Consider the following 17965-nt stretch of genomic DNA (forward strand, 5'->3'; position numbering starts at 1 on the left):
GAACATTTCGTATGGCAGTGTGTTCTCCATTGTCCACCAGCACGTTGGATTTCGTAAACTGGGTCAAAGACGGGTCCCACGTCTGCTCACCGATGTTCACAAGGGACAACGTATCCAATCGTCACTGGCATTTTTGCAACGTTATTCTATGGCGGACAACGAGTTTCTGCGGCGAATCATCACAGGGGATGAAACATGGGTCCACCACATTACCCCTGAAACAAAAAGGACATCGATGGATGGGTGCGCACCACATCACCACCACGAAATAAGGCCAAGGTTCAATCTTCAGCAGGAAAGGTAATAGCGACAGTGTTCTATGACATGGAGGGTGTTGTACACGTGGAATTTATGCCGAAAGGCACGATAAACAACTCGGCTTTTATCATCAAACGTCCGAACTGCTGCAGCGATTTAAGTGGGAGTTATGGAAACATACCCCATACAGTCCAGACTTAGCGCAATGCAATTATCATGTGTTCGGTAAACTGAAAAAGTATCTCAGTGGACAACGATTCCGAAACGATGAGGAGGTGAAAGCAGATATCTCCAGGTGGTTACACAGCGCTGAAGGGGATTTCTACGCATCTGGAATCGAAAAGTTGGTTGACCGTTCCTAAAAATGTTTACAGTCCCTTGACGATTTTTGCAACGTTATTCTATGGCGGACAACGAGTTTCTGCGGCGAATCATCACAGGGGATCAAACATGGGTCCACCACATTACCCCTGAAACAAAAAGGAAAAGTGAACTTACATTGTATGTTGTCATAGCCGTGTTGCCTTTTTGTAGGTGATCCGATAAATATCCATAACTTGGAAGTGTAACTTACTTTCTGATTCGCCCTCGTATTCAGAATGTGCATTCTCCCGTGATGGCAGTGAAATACGTAACATTAAATAACGATGTAGCAAAACTAATACAGTGAGTTCGCAGTTGCAATCAACACTATTCTGTAGGAAGGAAGTTTGCTCCCAGACGAAACTATCTTTACACCGATCTGTTTCCAGGGCAACTTTGCAGTTTGTTTGTTTGTTTGTTTGTTTGTTTGTTTGTTTTTATTGTTCAAAGGGGCCTAACATCTAGGCCATCGGCCATTGGGTAGACTCAGTATATCCCGCTCGTAAGTTCGAAGTAACAGACATGAAAGTCGCGATAATAATTGCTGGTACACACGGGTAGGGAAGTACTTGGAATGAAGAGATAAAGGCAGCCAGGAACCAAATCGATTGATGAAGCTGTACGGATAAGCCGACTTTGGTTGTGGGTTTATATGAGGCAAACGGAGGAGGATAGGGTACGTAGGAAAACAATGGACTTGGTCACGGAGGGTAAGAGAAGAAGAGGAAGATGAAGACGACAATGGTTGGACTCTTCTGATGATCTAAATGTAAGAGCTGTGGAACTAAACGAGAGCACAGAGGTGTACAGATAGAGAGTTGTGGAGGTGTTTAGTAAACTCACAGAGGCTTGCAGATTGAACGCCGAAAGTCACAATTGTTCTTAATAATGTATGTATGATTTATTTTACTTTATAGTTCGTAAAACAAAACTGCCTCGTGGAAGGACTGATGATAGATCCTTATGATACTTCAAGATTGAAAAAGCAAACGAACGTCCTTCTAAATAAATCTTAACAACACAACATGTTTAGTAATTCAGAAATGCTCATATAATATTAGTGTTTCTATACATCAGCTAATCTTGTTGGTTTCAGATGTCCATTGTGATCCATTAGATGTCAGCGACGATCCATATCTTGTGGCAAGAGTTGAGGGTAATCACCTGGGTCACGAGATTCGCTTCGAGTGTCAGCGCGGCTTCAAGCTGAACGGAACGTCGCGACTCATCTGCCAGGCATCGGGTAAGATGAACTGTACACGGATATTTCATACACAGCCTACTAAGTTACTTGTCCTGCCAAGACGACTTCAGTAGATGTTAGCTATTCCTCGTGGCCATTGAGGCCCCATCCTCAGCCATATTACTTGACCTTCATGACCGTGTTGACTGTCTGTCGTATTAACAACTTCTCAACACATCTCGCAAGACTGAACGAACTCCAAGGAAGTGGCAGGAACGGTACGCTTACACCACGAGGCTCATAAATTCCATACCTGTGGCAGGAACGGTAGGCTTACACCATGAAGCTCATAAATTCCATACCTGTGGCAGGAACGGTAGGCTTACACCACGAGGCTCATAAATTCCATACCTGTGGCAGGAACGGTAGGCTTACACCATGAAGCTCATAAATTCCATACCTGTGGCAGGAACGGTAGGCTTACACCATGAACTCATAAATTCCATACCTGTGGCAGGAACGGTAGGCTTACACCATGAAGCTCATAAATTCCATACCTGTGGCAGGAACGGTAGGCTTACACCATGAAGCTCATAAATTCCATACCTGTGGCAGGAACGGTAGGCTTACACCATGAAGCTCATAAATTCCATACCTGTGGCAGGAACGGTAGGCTTACACCATGAAGCTCATAAATTCCATACCTGTGGCAGGAACGGTAGGCTTACACCATGAAGCTCATAAATTCCATACCTGTGGCAGGAACGGTAGGCTTACACCATGAAGCTCATAAATTCCATACCTGTGGCAGGAAAGGAAAGCTTACACCATGAAGCTCATAAATTCCATACCTGTGGCAGGAACGGTAGGCTTACACCATGAAGCTCATAAATTCCATACCTGTGGTAGGAACGGAAAGCTTACACCATGAAGCTCATAAATTCCATACCTGTGGCAGGAACGGAAAGCTTACACCACGAAGCTCATAAATACGTATAAGAACCGGTAATAGCCTTACCTGGGGACATCCAACGTTGGCTAACAGCCACCATGAAGGGATTCCGCATTCTAGTAGAGGAAGCCTTAAAAATGCCCATCATGCGCCTGAATGCACGCCAGGACACGCCGCCACATTGATTGTCAGACAGCTTCGAACACTCCAGACATTGCGCGTCTTCGATGGCAACCTTTCTCCACAAGCTGGTGAAGTACTGCAATGTCTGAAACGGCATGCCTAACCTCAGAAAATCCACAGCCAGTTTTCAGTCATCCGATCGGGTCAGGAATGGAATGAATGGAGCCCCCTTCTAGCGGCGAGGATAGGAATTGTGTTGGCTGCCGAAGCCTGTCGCACTCCTCTGGGGTAATGATTAATGAATGACACATGAAATGAAATGATATTGGAGAGTGTTTCAGGAATGAAACATGGCAGGGAAAACCGGAGTACCCGGAGAAAAACCTGTCCCGCCTCCGCTTTGTCCAGAACAAATCTGACATGGAGTGACCGGGATATGAACCACGGAACCCAGTGGTGAGAGACCGGCGCGCTGCCGCCTGAGCCACGAAGGCTCTTCTAACCTTAACTTAATCCTAAATATGAACTATCCTTCCATTTCAGCTAATCAATGAAACAGGCGTAGCCGCTAAGCGATCAGTCGTAGGACTTATGTTCATAAGGACTTCTGCGTCGTTTTGGGGGCGTACTATCCATCCCCGGATTATTTTCGGTATGTTTTGGAATACCCGGTGTAATTTCCGACTCTCTTGTTGAATGGCCATTGCACTGACCTTCGGTTAGAGGACCCTGGACTCGATTTTCAGTCTGGTCAGAGATTTTAACTCCGTAAGGTTAATGCATCTGCCTCGGGGACTGAGCATTCGTATTTGACTTAATATATTTCCCTTCATCTACACACACCACAAAAACACACAGCACTATATTGATTGTATCCTTCCACATAGTATTGGTACCAGGAAGGCCAACCGGCTGTAAAATTGAGTCAAATCAACAGCGAGCCCAGTAAATTGGGAACAAGGCCAAGAAAAAAGAATATAAATATATAATTCCACCCAACACGTTATCTCGAATTATTTTACTTTCCTACACTGTGCATTGACTAAGAAGGCTGTCTTGCTGAAGGAGGCAAAGACGTACTTGGTTCACCCGGAAGGGATGTGGGTTCGATGCACCGTCAGGAAGTCGAAACATTTAGAAAATATATTTCCACCTTTGGAAAAGCTTTTCGCGCGGAGGTTTACTCAGCCTACAGAAAAAAAAGAAAAAAAAGATTACAAATTTAAATCTGGAGGCAACGATAAATGGGTGTGGAGATAGCCACTCTAACACATTCAGTAATGATGTTACGGATAATGGAAGACCCTACCTTCAAATACCACCGAACTGAGCCGGAATCGAATCCACCAACTTGTGCTCAGAAGGACAGCGTTCTGCCTTTTGAGTTATCCAGCCAAACTCAAGAAAAGAATGGAGATAATTATTCACTTTTCAATATTGTACATATAATATAGAACTTAGTTAATTGAAACTTTCCTCGTGGCCCTGGACACTTTATTTTATATTTTAATGAAAAGAATACAACAGAGAACATGTTTCCAAATACAAGACACTTTACGAATTTAAAATATAGCAGTACATATACTACATAGTCGTATTAATTATCATGATCGGGATAATGAGATTGGTTAATGCTAGTAAGAAATGAACATAATAACGGCAGGGATGGTAACAACACTGTGTAATAATCACTACTATCTTCATTACTATATAACAGATCAAAGATGAGACATTTTAGTGCCTAAATCATGAGCCTGAGCGGTTGGTATACAACATAATGTTAAACATTTATTGTAATATTATAAGGGTAAGTCCTCAATTATGGTCCCCATTTTGTTTATCGCACGTTTGCGGAAACCTAACCAGGATAAAAATTTGAAAATTAAACTACATGCAGTCCGGAAATCATTTTGCCCATAACTTATATTGGTTTCATGTTATAAGTAATTTGGGGTAAATAAAGCGGGTTTAAAAAAAGAAGGGTTTCGCTGAACATATAATATTGGCTCCAAATATGTCCCCACCTAAAATTAACTCAAGGAAAAAGTTATTGGTATAATATTTAACCAAACCCATATATATATACAGTTACAAATTAATCATTGTTTGTGGTGAAATAATTCCTTCGGGTATTATCTCATTGTTTTTCACAAAGATTTCATTTAAATGTCTTCGTAACTTTGCCATCGCACTTTTCATGGCTCGACATGAAACAGTTAAGTGCACCGGATCCATTTCTGGCATTTGCTGTTTTCTGAGTACAGCTTGTTGCTGATGGGACATTGAGCATCTTCTTCGCCCCCATTGTTATCGTCGGTTGAGACAAATTCCACTTCATCTTCATCCTCTTCGCCACTGCTAGACAAACTCACCTGACGTTTTACTTCGGGATTTCTCGTTTCTCTCCTAACCGCATCCGCTGCTTCCTTCTGCTGTTTCTTTTCAATCCCTGCTTCAGCTGCACTTTTGTGTGGTGAACCGGCGACCAAAACAGAGGAACCTCGTCGAGTGCATGTACTGGTTTCGATGACTGGAACAGATCGAATGTCACCGGGCAGCACGTAATCATCGTTGCCATAGTCTGACTCCATATCAGACCTCTCATTTGAGAAGTCTGAATGAGTAAACATGTTCTCTTTCATCGGTTAAATCCCCGTTGCCCGGAATCCATTGGTGGCTGTTGTCATGGTAACCGCTTTAACGTTTTTCGTTCTAATTCAGTCGGCAAAATTATTTTTCCGGTCTAGTGGGATATTAAGCACTTCCTCGTGTTTCAGGTCATTAGAATGCTTTATTTTCCTCAAATAGTTCCTCGAAGTTGTACGAGTTACTTTCAAATCTCTTACAACCTGCTTCACTGACATCTTATCTTCTTTGACACGCTTAATAGCTTTCAGCATTGTTTCTTTATCCCAACATTTTCGTTCCGACATCTGGAAAGATAAGACATTGATATGAATAGCATTTCTTCCGCAGCCTACCTGAGTTTGGTACAGTACCCAAGTACCGCCCAGGGGCCATACTTGGGTGCGCGCAGAGGGGCCTTACTTAGAGATAACTAACTTTACGATATGGCTGAAAATAGCTCCGACCATGTCTTGGATATCAACAAGCAGACTAGATTATCGAATGTATAGTAAAGAGAGTACTTATAGAAAAAACTACACATTTGAAACATAGCAACTAGATACGGAAATATAATTATGAAGATATGTCAGTAAAAACTCACCTTTTTAAAGAAATTTCAGTGTTAAAAGAAAAGCACTACGCGTAAGTTTTGTCTTGGAAACGGTACGACTCGCTCATAACAGCAAAATCACTTAGTTTTAGAAGTTTTCGCCAGAGTTCACGGCGTAGCAAGTGTGATATGAGAAGGGGCCATATTTGAAGGCGGGACCATATATGGAGATTTATCCTTATTCCTTAATTCGAAGTAAAAAAAGCCATATTAAAGTTCATACATTTTCACAAAAATGGTTTTTAAAGATGATGGAACGTTGCCTGGATAGAAGAGAAAAGTAGTTTAGAATGGAAACGGAACTGTAGTTGTTCGGAAGCTATTAAAAGTTTGTTTTTGGTTACTTGAGGGTATGTTCTTTGAATAGTCTTCTTGGTAGGGAATTTTGAGTTTAAGTAAACAGGTTTCAACCCAGAAATACGCGTGAAAATTTGGTGAAATGGGACCTTCCTCTGGCTACTGAAAGCTTGGAAGGTGGAGCATAAGGTCATTTGGTAAAACATCCGACACTGATAATTGCAGATGGATTAAGCGACAGCGGTTGGGATTTACTAACAAGGGACAACAAATTGGAAGTGATTATCTGTTTCACTCAATAAAAAAAATGTGAGAATTTTTCACTTACCACACAAATAAATTCAAAGCAACATACCATAATTATAAGCTTTTAAACAAGTTGTGAACGATTAATAATGTTTATATTGACACGACTGGTGTGTATTTTTGGAGTGTTCTTAATGATACAATGCAACATACAGTTTTATGGTCTATTATTGTTTCCCCATATTATACTGTCTTTGCAACTCGAAGAACCACTGAAAAAGTAGTTCAAGATTCGGGTAAGCACGGGTGTGATTTTGCTGAATTAGAATCCGTGGTTATACTTGAATTTTCTTCTGGGCACTTCAGGTTCAAATTAATGAAGTTCTGCTGTGTAGAAATTGGCACTATTTAGTAATATAGCTTAATTATATCCTGAAGGTAATATTTAATTAAAATCTTGCAATCCGAGTAATTAAAAGTATTGTAGAAGGTGTTAAAATAATTCTTACTATTTAAACGTAACTTGTTAACGTAAAATTAAAATTGAAGGAAAATCTTTGGTTTTTATTTCTTTGTTTTCTTCATACCTATTCATTTACAATTATTTCTATACAGAAGGTTAAAGCTGAGAGTTAATAATTCTAAGAAATTGCATGTGCTTTTGGTGTGGATTATAAGAAGATAATTATAGCCATATTAGATAGGATAATGAAGAAGCCCTAACAATTAAGTGTTTTAATTTCTGTTATTAAAGTTTGATAAGGCAGGCCAGCAGCGGAGGGTTGCTGCGGTGAAAGAACCAATCAGCTTCGCTAAGTGCATTACAGCGCTTGATTGTTTGGCGTCAAGCAGCGACTAGAGAGCGCTAACGTGCAGTGATGGGAGCGGAGATGGGTTTGTGGTGATGCCTCCGCTTACCGCATTACTGTCCTAGTCAGTCACCAGCAAAAAGAGACTTAGAGCCTGATGGTAGTGATTTGTTTCAAACACCTTAAAATCGATCATGAGACAGAGAGGAAGAGTTCTGGTAGTTCGAAGAGAAGATATCGGCTAATGAACGGGAAAATCCATTATATATCTCAAAAAAACAATACCATGGGACAGGGATAATGACGATTATTGTCGTCTCCATGAGACCTGTCTGTGATGGTGGAACGTGGGACAAATTGTAATAAAACATGACGATTGTTGCTTTAAAAGGAAATGCAACCAGGCAGCAAATCCCCTTAACACTAATCAGAAGTGGAAAAATAATTGTCAGATATTTTGAAGAATAAAGATAACAACGGAAAAAGTGGAAGGACCACGAAGGATCTGAACGTGAAAGCCTCATAAGGCCTCATGGTTGTCCACCCAGACTGCCAAGTTGAGACTTCCTGTTGTACATTCTCCTCTTACGTCAGGCAAGGGATACCGTGGACGTATTCTGTGTCCCCGCCCACAGGAGGAACAGTCGGAGTTGGAAGCGAAACAATAGCTGAACAGAGGAGATCATATAGGGAAAAATGAAAAAGTGAATCCTAGAAATAGGTAAGCTAAAGCGGTCCCCACACTCAGTCGGAGCCCAGAGGTTATGAACGAGTTGTTAGTTAATTAATGTTCTGCACCCATGATCGCGGATTCAATCCCTGCCAAGAAAGTGACGTTTCATACATATGAAAAGCAAAGCTCACTATACCGCTTACGTTGACATGCAAAACACCTGGGATACACATAGGTAAACTTCCACCAATATTCTCTTTGCAATATTCTACACAGAGTTCTCAATCTCGCCACTAGCAGTGCTGACTATGCAGGTGCGACGCATGGAAGACGCAAATTACCTGGATAACATCGAAAAAAAAAATACCTTGCAACCGGTAGCCGAGGCTATGCGAGCTCATGAGTAATCCTTTATTTCCTGTCATTTCCCTAAGGCAACGCTCCATAAACTGTACTAATAAATTCATGAGTCACATGGATAATGACCACACGGTTAAAAGTTTATAAGAAAACACTTTCTGTTGTAAATTATTATTTGAAAGGAATTTGTAAAGCAGGTTTCGTTTTGCTATTTGTTTTACGTCGCACTGACACAGATAGGTCTTATGGCGACGATGGGACAGGAAAGGCCTAGGACTGGGAAGGAAGCGGCCGTGGCCTTAATTAAGGTACATCCCCAGCATTTGCCTGGTGTGAAAATGGTAAACCACGGAAAACCATCTTCAGGGCTGCCGACAGTGGGGTTCGAACCCACTATCTCTCGGATGCGAGCTCACAGCTGCGCGCCCCTAACCACACGGCCAACTCACCCGGTGTAAAGAAGGATAGATATTCCTCATCGGGAATATTTGCAGAGTATGGAGGCGGTAACAAATACGAAACTGAATTGACAGTTGAAGATATGTTAACATATTACATTAATATTTTGAAAAAATATTAAGTAACCGGCCGGTATAACACTTGTTCTAGGCCAGTTATCTCTTATAGATTAAAAAAACCTCTCCCACACTTCCCCAGCTAGAATGGAAGGCTAAATAGGTCAGGCCAATACATAAATTTAACTTTCGTATGAATCGCTACTCTGCTGTGCACTACAGTATTTCCTGCATTTCTTAACATATAACATGTGCTTCCCAGTATCTTACCAATTCTAAATTCCTGTGACTTAGAGTTCGCCTGTATAACTCGAGACAATCCGTATAAATTCATTTAGTATTATAAAAGGTAATTTCATATTTCCTGATTTGGTCTCCTTAAATATCATTTACCCACTGTATACTATAATATAGTATATCTCCAAACATCTGGGAAGTACTGTAATCGGGGGTGGGTAGTAAACCACAAAAGAACACAAAACGTTCCTATGAATGTATTCCATACGATCCATCGTTTATAGACCTCCCAGCTTTGTACGGGATGTAGTTTATTGGTAATAGCCTTATTTAGCACATTCCACCTCAGGTAGTTGCCACCATGTTGGTGTATCTTCAGAGATACAGGAAGCCCTCAAAATATCCAACATGCGTTTGAATGCCAGCCTGAACACGCCATTTCACGTTCGAACACTCTAGACAAACTTCTTCCACATACTGGTGAAGTACTACAATGTCCATAACAGCATGCCTGATTCCAGGCTTTTTAATCATTATTATTGATATTTGTTCGTGGCGTCGATCTCTAAAGATCTTTTGCCACTACTTTCACCATATGATAGGAATCTGCGTGTAAGTTTAGTGTGTTGAATGTGAGGAAAGGAACGTTAAGGACGACGCAAACACGCAGTCCCCAGGCTAGGGGACCCGGCCGAGAATCGAGCCCGGGGCCGCCGGGTGACAGGCGGACGCGTTGCCCCCTACACCGCGGGGCCGGACTGACTCCAGACTTTATCCTAAATACGAACTTATTAGCTGCATTGGGGGATTCCAGCTAATAACTAAAACAGGTTTAGTTCGTAAACGATCGACCACATGGCAAACCTTATAGGGTTATTTTCTGTTATTTTGGAGTCTAATACTGTATTCACCCCTCCCGAGCACACCTTCCCCAGCACCCCCTCCCCGATTATTAACCTACATGTAGGGATGTTGCGATATTATCGATAAAATGTAAAAATCGATGATTTCTGCAGTGATAAGAATCGAAGGATATGAAAAAGAAGCAGTAATTGCAACAAGGACTGAGGCAAGGCTACAGTTTGTCCACTCTCCCTTTCAGTGTCTATAAAGAACAGGCGGTGAAGAAAATCAAAGAGCGATTTGGAAACGAATCGCAATCCAAGGAAAGGAAATCAAAACCCTGACATTTTCCGACTATATTGTTATTTGATCTAAGTCTGCAGAAGATCTGGATAAATTGATGAATGGTATAGACAGAGTCTTGGGGAAGGAGTGAAAATGAAAATGAAAATGAAAATGAAAATGAAACCTTACAACCTGTTTTCCAGTCATTGACCGGGTCAGGGAAAGAATGAATGAAGCAGATATAGGCTATTAGTACGATGGGGTCGCCACTCCCAAAGTGATTTATTAATGAATGATAGATGCTATGAAATGATAATGGAAGGTGTTGCTGGAATGAAAGATGACAGGAAAAATCGGAGTACCCGGAGAAAAACCTGTCCCGCCTCCGCTTTGTCCAGCACAAATCTCACATAGAACGACCGGGATGGGGGAAGGAGTACAAGACGAAAATAAAGAAATCAGAAACAAAAGTAATGGAGTGCAGTCGAACGAAGTCGGGTGATGCAGGCAATATTAGATTAAGTCTTAAAGGAAGTAGATGCAGTAGAATAACAATGGCAGAAGAAACGAGGACGTAAAATGCAGAATAGCACAAGCAAGGAAGAGCTTTCTTAAGAAAATAAATTTGCTCACTTCGAACATTGACATACCTACTGTAGGAATTAAAAAGACGTTTTCAAAACTTTCGTCTGGAGCATGGCATTGTATATAAGTGAAACATGGACAATAACTACCTGAGAGAAAGGGAATATAAGATTTTGAAATGTGGTGTTACAGAAGAACGCTGAAGGTGAGATGGGTAGATGGAATCGCGAATGAAGAGGTACTGAGTAGAATTGGTGAAAGGTGAAGGATTTGGACTAATTTCACGAAGACATCCAGAAGTTGTTCAGTTATTTTTTTAGGAGTGAAATGAAATGGCGTATGGCTTTTAGTGCCCGGAGTGTCCGAGGACATGTTCGGCTCGCCAGGTGCAGATCTTTTGAGTTGACTACCCGTAGGCGACCTGCGTGTCGTGATGAGGATGAAATGATGATGAAGACGACACATAGACGCAGCCCCTGTGCCAGTGAAATTAACCAATGGTGGTTTAAATTCCCGACCCTACCGGGAATCGGACCCGAGACCCCTGTGACCAAAGGCCCGCACGCTAACCATGGACCCGGACTTTTTAGGAGGAGTAGAGGCGGTAAACACGGAAGGCATATACCAAGATAAGAATATGACAAACAGATTAGAGTAGATGTAGGATATTATCGTTACGTACACATGAAAAGGTTAGCACAGGATAGGTTGGTATGAGAGCTGCATCAAACCAGTCTTTGGACTGATGACCCAAACAACAACATTCGATATTTCATTATCGATATTTTGTTTGTGGTATCGGTACTATGTTATGACATTATCGCTATCAACAATTTTGTTAGGAAAAATGAAGGAATAGTGGTATTAATCGAACAATGCACATAAAATTATAAATAAAAATAAACTTCATAAGTAGTCTGTTATCATAAAAGAAAGGTATGGTCGTTAACAAGAACTTTTGTCCGTTCACTAGTCTGTGTTGTGTGTGTGTCATGCATAATATTAATTTCTGTTGGCCTGTTACATTCTTGTAGCCATTTTTACTTTGCGGATAAATCAGAATTATTCATCGCATAAATGTTTTTGCGTTCCTGTTTTCTCGTAAAAGTTACTTCCAATTGCGAAAATGGGTCTTCCGACTAGTACAGTATGAATATACCAAACCAAAATAACCACGTGTCACAGTATATAAACAATGTTCTAAATATTTCAAGTTCAGTGCATTTGGTCATGACTTTACACATAATATTCTGATTGTTATATCTGATTCTGTTAATTATTTTGTTTCTCTTGGAACTGTCGTGGCCGCAAATTTAACGTAATTCAATATAATTTATAATCCTTGTATTTTGGAAAAACAAATTGCTATCGAGAAATATCGATATTTTGTTTTGGTGATGTCGGCATATCGATACTTTAATTAAGTACTGGTATCGAATGAATCATCGATATTTTATGTATATTGGAACGTCCCTACCCACATGTTTGAAAACACTCTGTATATAGCCTAGTGCACTCCCAGTTATTCCTGATTTTATATACCGAGTTTCAAGAAATTTTGTTAAGGTATATAAAACAATATCCGCCTCTGTGGTGTAGTGGATAGTGTGATTAGGTGCCAACCCCGGAGGCCCGGGATCGATTCCCGGCTCTGCCACGAAATTTGAAAAGTGGTACGAAGGCTGAAACGGGGTCAACTCACCCTAGGGTGGTTAACTGAGTAGAGGGGGGTTCGATTTCCACCTCAGCCATCCTCGAAGTGGTTTGGCGTGGTTCCCACTTCTCCAGGCAAACGCCGGGATGGTAATTAACTTCCTTTCCTCTTCCTTGTCTATTCCTTCCAATCTGTCCCATTCCCCGCAAAGCCCCTGTTCAGCATAGCAGGTAAGGCCACCTGGGCGATGTACTGGTCCTCCTCCCAAGTTGTATCCACCGACCCAAAGTCTCACACTCCAGGACACTGCCGGTGAGGCGGTAGAGGTGGGATCTCTCGCTGCGTCCGAGGGAGAAACGAACCTTGGAGGGTAAACGCATTCAGAAAGAAAGAAAAGAAACAAAAAACAATTTGCTGCACGTTGCACCGACACATTCAGGTCTTACGGCGACTATGGGGTAGGAAATGGCTAGGAATCGGAAGAAGCGCCCGTGGCCTTAATTAAGGTACAGCCTCAGCATTTGCCTGTTGTAGGAAATGGGAATGCACCGAAAACCATCTTCAGGCTTGCTGAGAGTGGGGTTCGATCCCACTATCTCCTGAATGCAAGTTCACAGCTCCGCGACCCTAACCGCATGGCCAACTCGCTCGGTGTCATATCAGACAGACAGACAGAAAGACAGACAGACAGACAGACAGACAGACAGACAGACAGACAGACAGACAGACAGACAGACAGACAGACAGACAGACAGACAGACAAGAATTGAATTGCACCTATTTTCGACCTTTGTACATCTAATCCGAGAAAAAATACGAAGTATGAGGCGAATATTTGAAGAGTACAGCCATAATTATAATTATACAGTAGATTATTGCCAGTCCCTAATTTGTTGTCGTGTGTGAAAGGAATTCAAGATGTCTTTTTTTTTGAAAATTTAATTAACAAGAAACTTCGAGTAATTGAAATTATGATCCAGAGAGTAGATCTAGAATAAAACCTCGTCCTCGTATGGTAGACCAACCGTGTGATGTTGATAACAGCACTTCGTCGTCACAAATCTGCGTATTTCTAAGGGATCAAGAGTTGGTGAAAGAGATATCATTCAACCCGGTCTGCCGTTCCTTTTCAATAGCAGGCAATATTCACCGCACAGAAGAGCTGAAGCGAAGACGACGCAGCTTATTACATTCGTTCTTTACCTTTTCAACAGTCACACGGCGTGTGGGCTCATAGTGGCATGGCTTGTTTTCATAGCGCCAGGATATGGCAGCTGAAAAGTTTCTTCACCACTTAGAGAATTCCACTTGAGGATAATATACGCTTCACTAAGACCTACATGACAAACAGGATGTTTTAAAGAATTAAGGAACTAAGGAATTCAGAAGAGGCTGTTTATGAAATTATTGGCCTTAAATGTCATTCACGTGATTTGTTCATGTGGCCGATTTGAGTTCAAATTCAAGGGATGAACTACGAGAAATTCTAGACTGAAATCCCAGTCAAAAGTGAGGAGTTCTTGAGTGATAGTTTCCTCAAGGATTTCTTTCCTCACTGTAGGAAATAGTCAAACGATAGGAATTATGTTGTCTTTATTTGATGTGCCACAAACATAAATTAATTTCTTAGATCGACTTAAAAATGTGAACACTATTCATTCAGCTAAGTATTCTTTGTATCTGATTTTAGTTTATTTTCCTGGTAATTTGAAATGACATCCGCGTAGAACTGGACTGACGTGGAGGTGAAAGAAAGCACCCGAGAATTCATATTCTTTACTTGAAATTTATGAGTATTTAGGTTTTTTGTGAGAGATTACAGTCCAATACAACCTCGAACCTGAAGAGCCAGGTACTCTGTTGTCAGACGTACATATCTCAGTCAAGAGGCCCCAGTTTTAAGGCAACAAGTACTCTCCTCATGCTTGCCCATAGGGTAGTACTGTCTGATCACATTAACAGATGATCTGTCAAGTAAAGTACTTCTTGAGTTTTATTAACTGAACCTACTTGACATTAGTGTAACTGCAACTGCAACTTCAATGCAATTGAATGACTTCAACTAACACCTTTATGCCGATGATCTTCAAATATACTCACACTTTAAAGTCTCCGACATGGACAATGCAATGTACCAAATGAACTTGATTTTAAATTGAATTAGCTCCTGTGCAAAATAGCTATTAATTAAAGCCTATTAATTAACCCGAAAAAGCAAGCAATCGTAATAAGACAGCCTAAACTTTTAAATACCATAAACAAAAAATCTGCCTACTCTGATGCTGTATGTTGAAGCTATTTTTCAGAAGTCTACAAAGCTAGCCGTCGTCATGAATGACACATGATCACATAACAAGTGTCTGCAGAAACGTATATGCATCTCTTTACCCCTAAAAATTAAACAGTCCATTCTTCCATATAGTACGAAAATAACACTCATTCAAACACTAATTTTCCCAATAACTTCTTACTGTCATGTTGTTCTAACCGGTGCAACTGTAGAACAAACAAGAACATTCCAGAGGGCAATGAAATCTTGCATAAGATTTATATTTTCTTTGAACTTTCGGACACATACTTCCCCTTATTATGAGACGTTATCCTGGCTGAAAATCCATAAAGTAAGGAACCCACATACTGCGACACTAATATTTCGACTTCTGAAGGAATTCCCACCTGAATATCTATCCTCAAACTTCTTCTCCTCTGTCCATGCATATAATGCCAGATCGACTTCTACCCTTATGATACCCTTTAATCACCCATCTGTGACCTAATCGTTGGCTGAATGATCAGCGTACTAGCCTTCGATTCAGAGGGTCCCGGGTTCGATTCCCGGCCGGATCGGGATTTTAACCTTCATTGGTTAATTCCAATGGCCCGGGGGCTGGGTGTTTGTGCTGTCCCCAACATCCCTGAAACTCACACATCACACGTAACATTATCCTCCACCACAACAACACGCAGTTACCTACACATGGCAGATATCGCCCACCCTCATCGGAGGGTCTGCTTTACAAGGGCTGCTCACGGCTAGAAATAGCCACACGAAATTAAAATTATAACTCATCTGTATACAGCCGCTCCTTCCAGGTGTCTGGAGCAAGGCTATGGAACCCTCTCCCTGTCAGTATACGTAATAGCACTTCCACAGCCTCATATAAACGGTCTTGTCGAGATTTCCTCTTAATTACATAAACAGCTTGTATGAATGTTAGAGTGGATGACAGCAAGTGTGATTTAGAGTTATTGTTAGGTAATGTAGATAAATAATATTAATCATTAACAAAATAACTATTATAATACTGTTTATTCCATTAATTTAAGTAGTTTCTAGATACTGTATACGGTCTTATTACCTTTCAAATTATGTGAATATGTACTGTACTGTCTGTTATGGTTAAGTATAAGAGAGGACCGTGAGCCCTAACTTCGCCACATATAAAGGCATAAGACAAATCAATAACTCTCAAAGTTAAATTATTAGCCATTCATCCTTGCCTGGGCTTGGGACCAGCACTTAGAGGAACCGAGGCACCTCCTCAACGCGACATCGAGCTATTTGTGCAACTGTCAGAAGAATGTTTCCGAAGAAAAGGAAGGGTTCATAGCTCACGATTTATATAGCAATGGCTGTACCGAATCTGCTCTATGGACGTGAAATTTTAGTATTGAGTCACATTCAAGTATCTGAATGAGCTTCATAGTTGATACTGAAGGACGTGGGTTTTATTTCCAGTCAGGAAGTCGAACTACAGTATTTAAAAAACAGGATTTCAACTTCTCGAGGTTCGCTCAGCCTGTACCGAAAATGAGTACCAGGTTAATTCCTGTGGACAAAGGTGGTCGGCCATACAGTTAACCACTGTCTCCCACTTAGTGATGAGGTTACGGATAGTGGAAGCCTTTAACTTCCACTCCTCCAAGGTCCTCCATTGCCTGTATAGGGAAGGCTTTGCTTCGCTTTGCTTCCAGCATCTGAAAAGAGATTTCTACGAGGAGTTGAGAGATGCTCGCATATAGACAGATTAAGGCATGATGAACTGCAGGTAAAACCTATACTTGAATGAATTAATAGTAAAACACGAAACAAAATGGGAAGATCATGTAGAACGCATGAGTCCTGCTCCGTGGCTGCATGACCAGAGTCCTGGTATTTAGTTCAGAGGGGAAGCGTTCGTTTCTCGGCCAGACCAAGCATTTTAACTGTGTATAGTTGATTCTTCTGTTGGGGAACTGGTGTTTGAGTTCGTCCTAATACACTTCTCTTCATATACTCACAACTCATCACAGTAGCAACAATCACCATAGAAACAAAAAAGTAGCGAATGTATCTCTACATATAGGGCTGTTGTCAGAAAGGGCATCCAGACGTAAAACTGGGCCAAATCCATACTAGCTAATACATTGTAAATGAGATCAGCAAGAAGATGACGTAGAACATATGAACGGAAGGAGATATGCCAAAATGATATATCAGTACCGCTCCTCTGACAATAGAGACGTAGGAAGACCAAGGAAAAGACGGACTGACGCTCGAAATTCATAATTGTGGCCTTTTTGGAATTCTGACAAGCCGACCAGTTCTCTCGATTGCGTTTGTGATCATTTTAGTGCCTTTTGTTTTCTCTATTCCGCAATTTTTACGAAGGAATTGAATTTTCCGCAATTATTTATTTTTATTATTATTATTATTATTATTTTTTTACACTTTTGCTTTACGACACACTGACATAGGTAGGGTGACAACAGAACAAGGAAGTGACCCTGGCCTTGATTACGGTACAGCCGCAGAATTTTGCTGGTATGAGAATGGGAAACCACGGAAAACTATATTCAGGACTGCCGACAGTGGGGTTCGAATCCACTATCTCCCGAATGCAAGCTCGTTGCTTAACCATTTCGCTCGGACCCTTCTGGTTATTACTCTCACCTGTCCAAATACGTTTCTTAAACTGTAGGTGGTCCGTCTCTGTGGTGTTGGGGTTAGTGTGATTAGCTGCTCCCCCCGAGGTCCAGGTTCGATTCACGGTTCTGCCACGAAATTCGTAAAGTGGTACGAAGACTGGAACCGGGTCCACTCAGCCTCGGGAGGTCAAATGACTAAAGAGGGTTCTATTCCCTCCTCAGCCATCATTGAAGTGGTTTTCCGCGGTTTCCCACTTATTCTCCAGGCAAATGTCGGGATGGTACCTAACGTAGGGCCGCGGCCGCCTCCTTCCGTCTTCCTTGCCTCTCCCTTCCAATCTGCCCATCTCCCATACGATTCCTGTTCAGCATTAGCAGGTGAGGCCGCCTGGGCGAGGTACTGGTTCTCCTCTCCAGTTCCATCACCGACCAAATG

General features: G+C 41.5%; 1 protein-coding gene across 1 annotated transcript in view; it reads left to right on the forward strand.

The window, feature by feature from the left end:
* LOC136874523 (locomotion-related protein Hikaru genki) overlaps window positions 1–17965 on the forward strand; it is a 367869-nt gene that overhangs the window by 270000 nt on the left and 79904 nt on the right. The window contains exon 6 of the mRNA XM_068227826.1: window positions 1718–1864. Within this exon, the coding sequence (XP_068083927.1) occupies window positions 1718–1864 (147 nt within the window). The remainder of the gene's footprint in view (window positions 1–1717; window positions 1865–17965) is intronic.

The sequence above is a fragment of the Anabrus simplex genome, chromosome 5, assembly GCF_040414725.1.
Source record: "Anabrus simplex isolate iqAnaSimp1 chromosome 5, ASM4041472v1, whole genome shotgun sequence".
Lineage (NCBI taxonomy): Eukaryota > Metazoa > Arthropoda > Insecta > Orthoptera > Tettigoniidae > Anabrus > Anabrus simplex.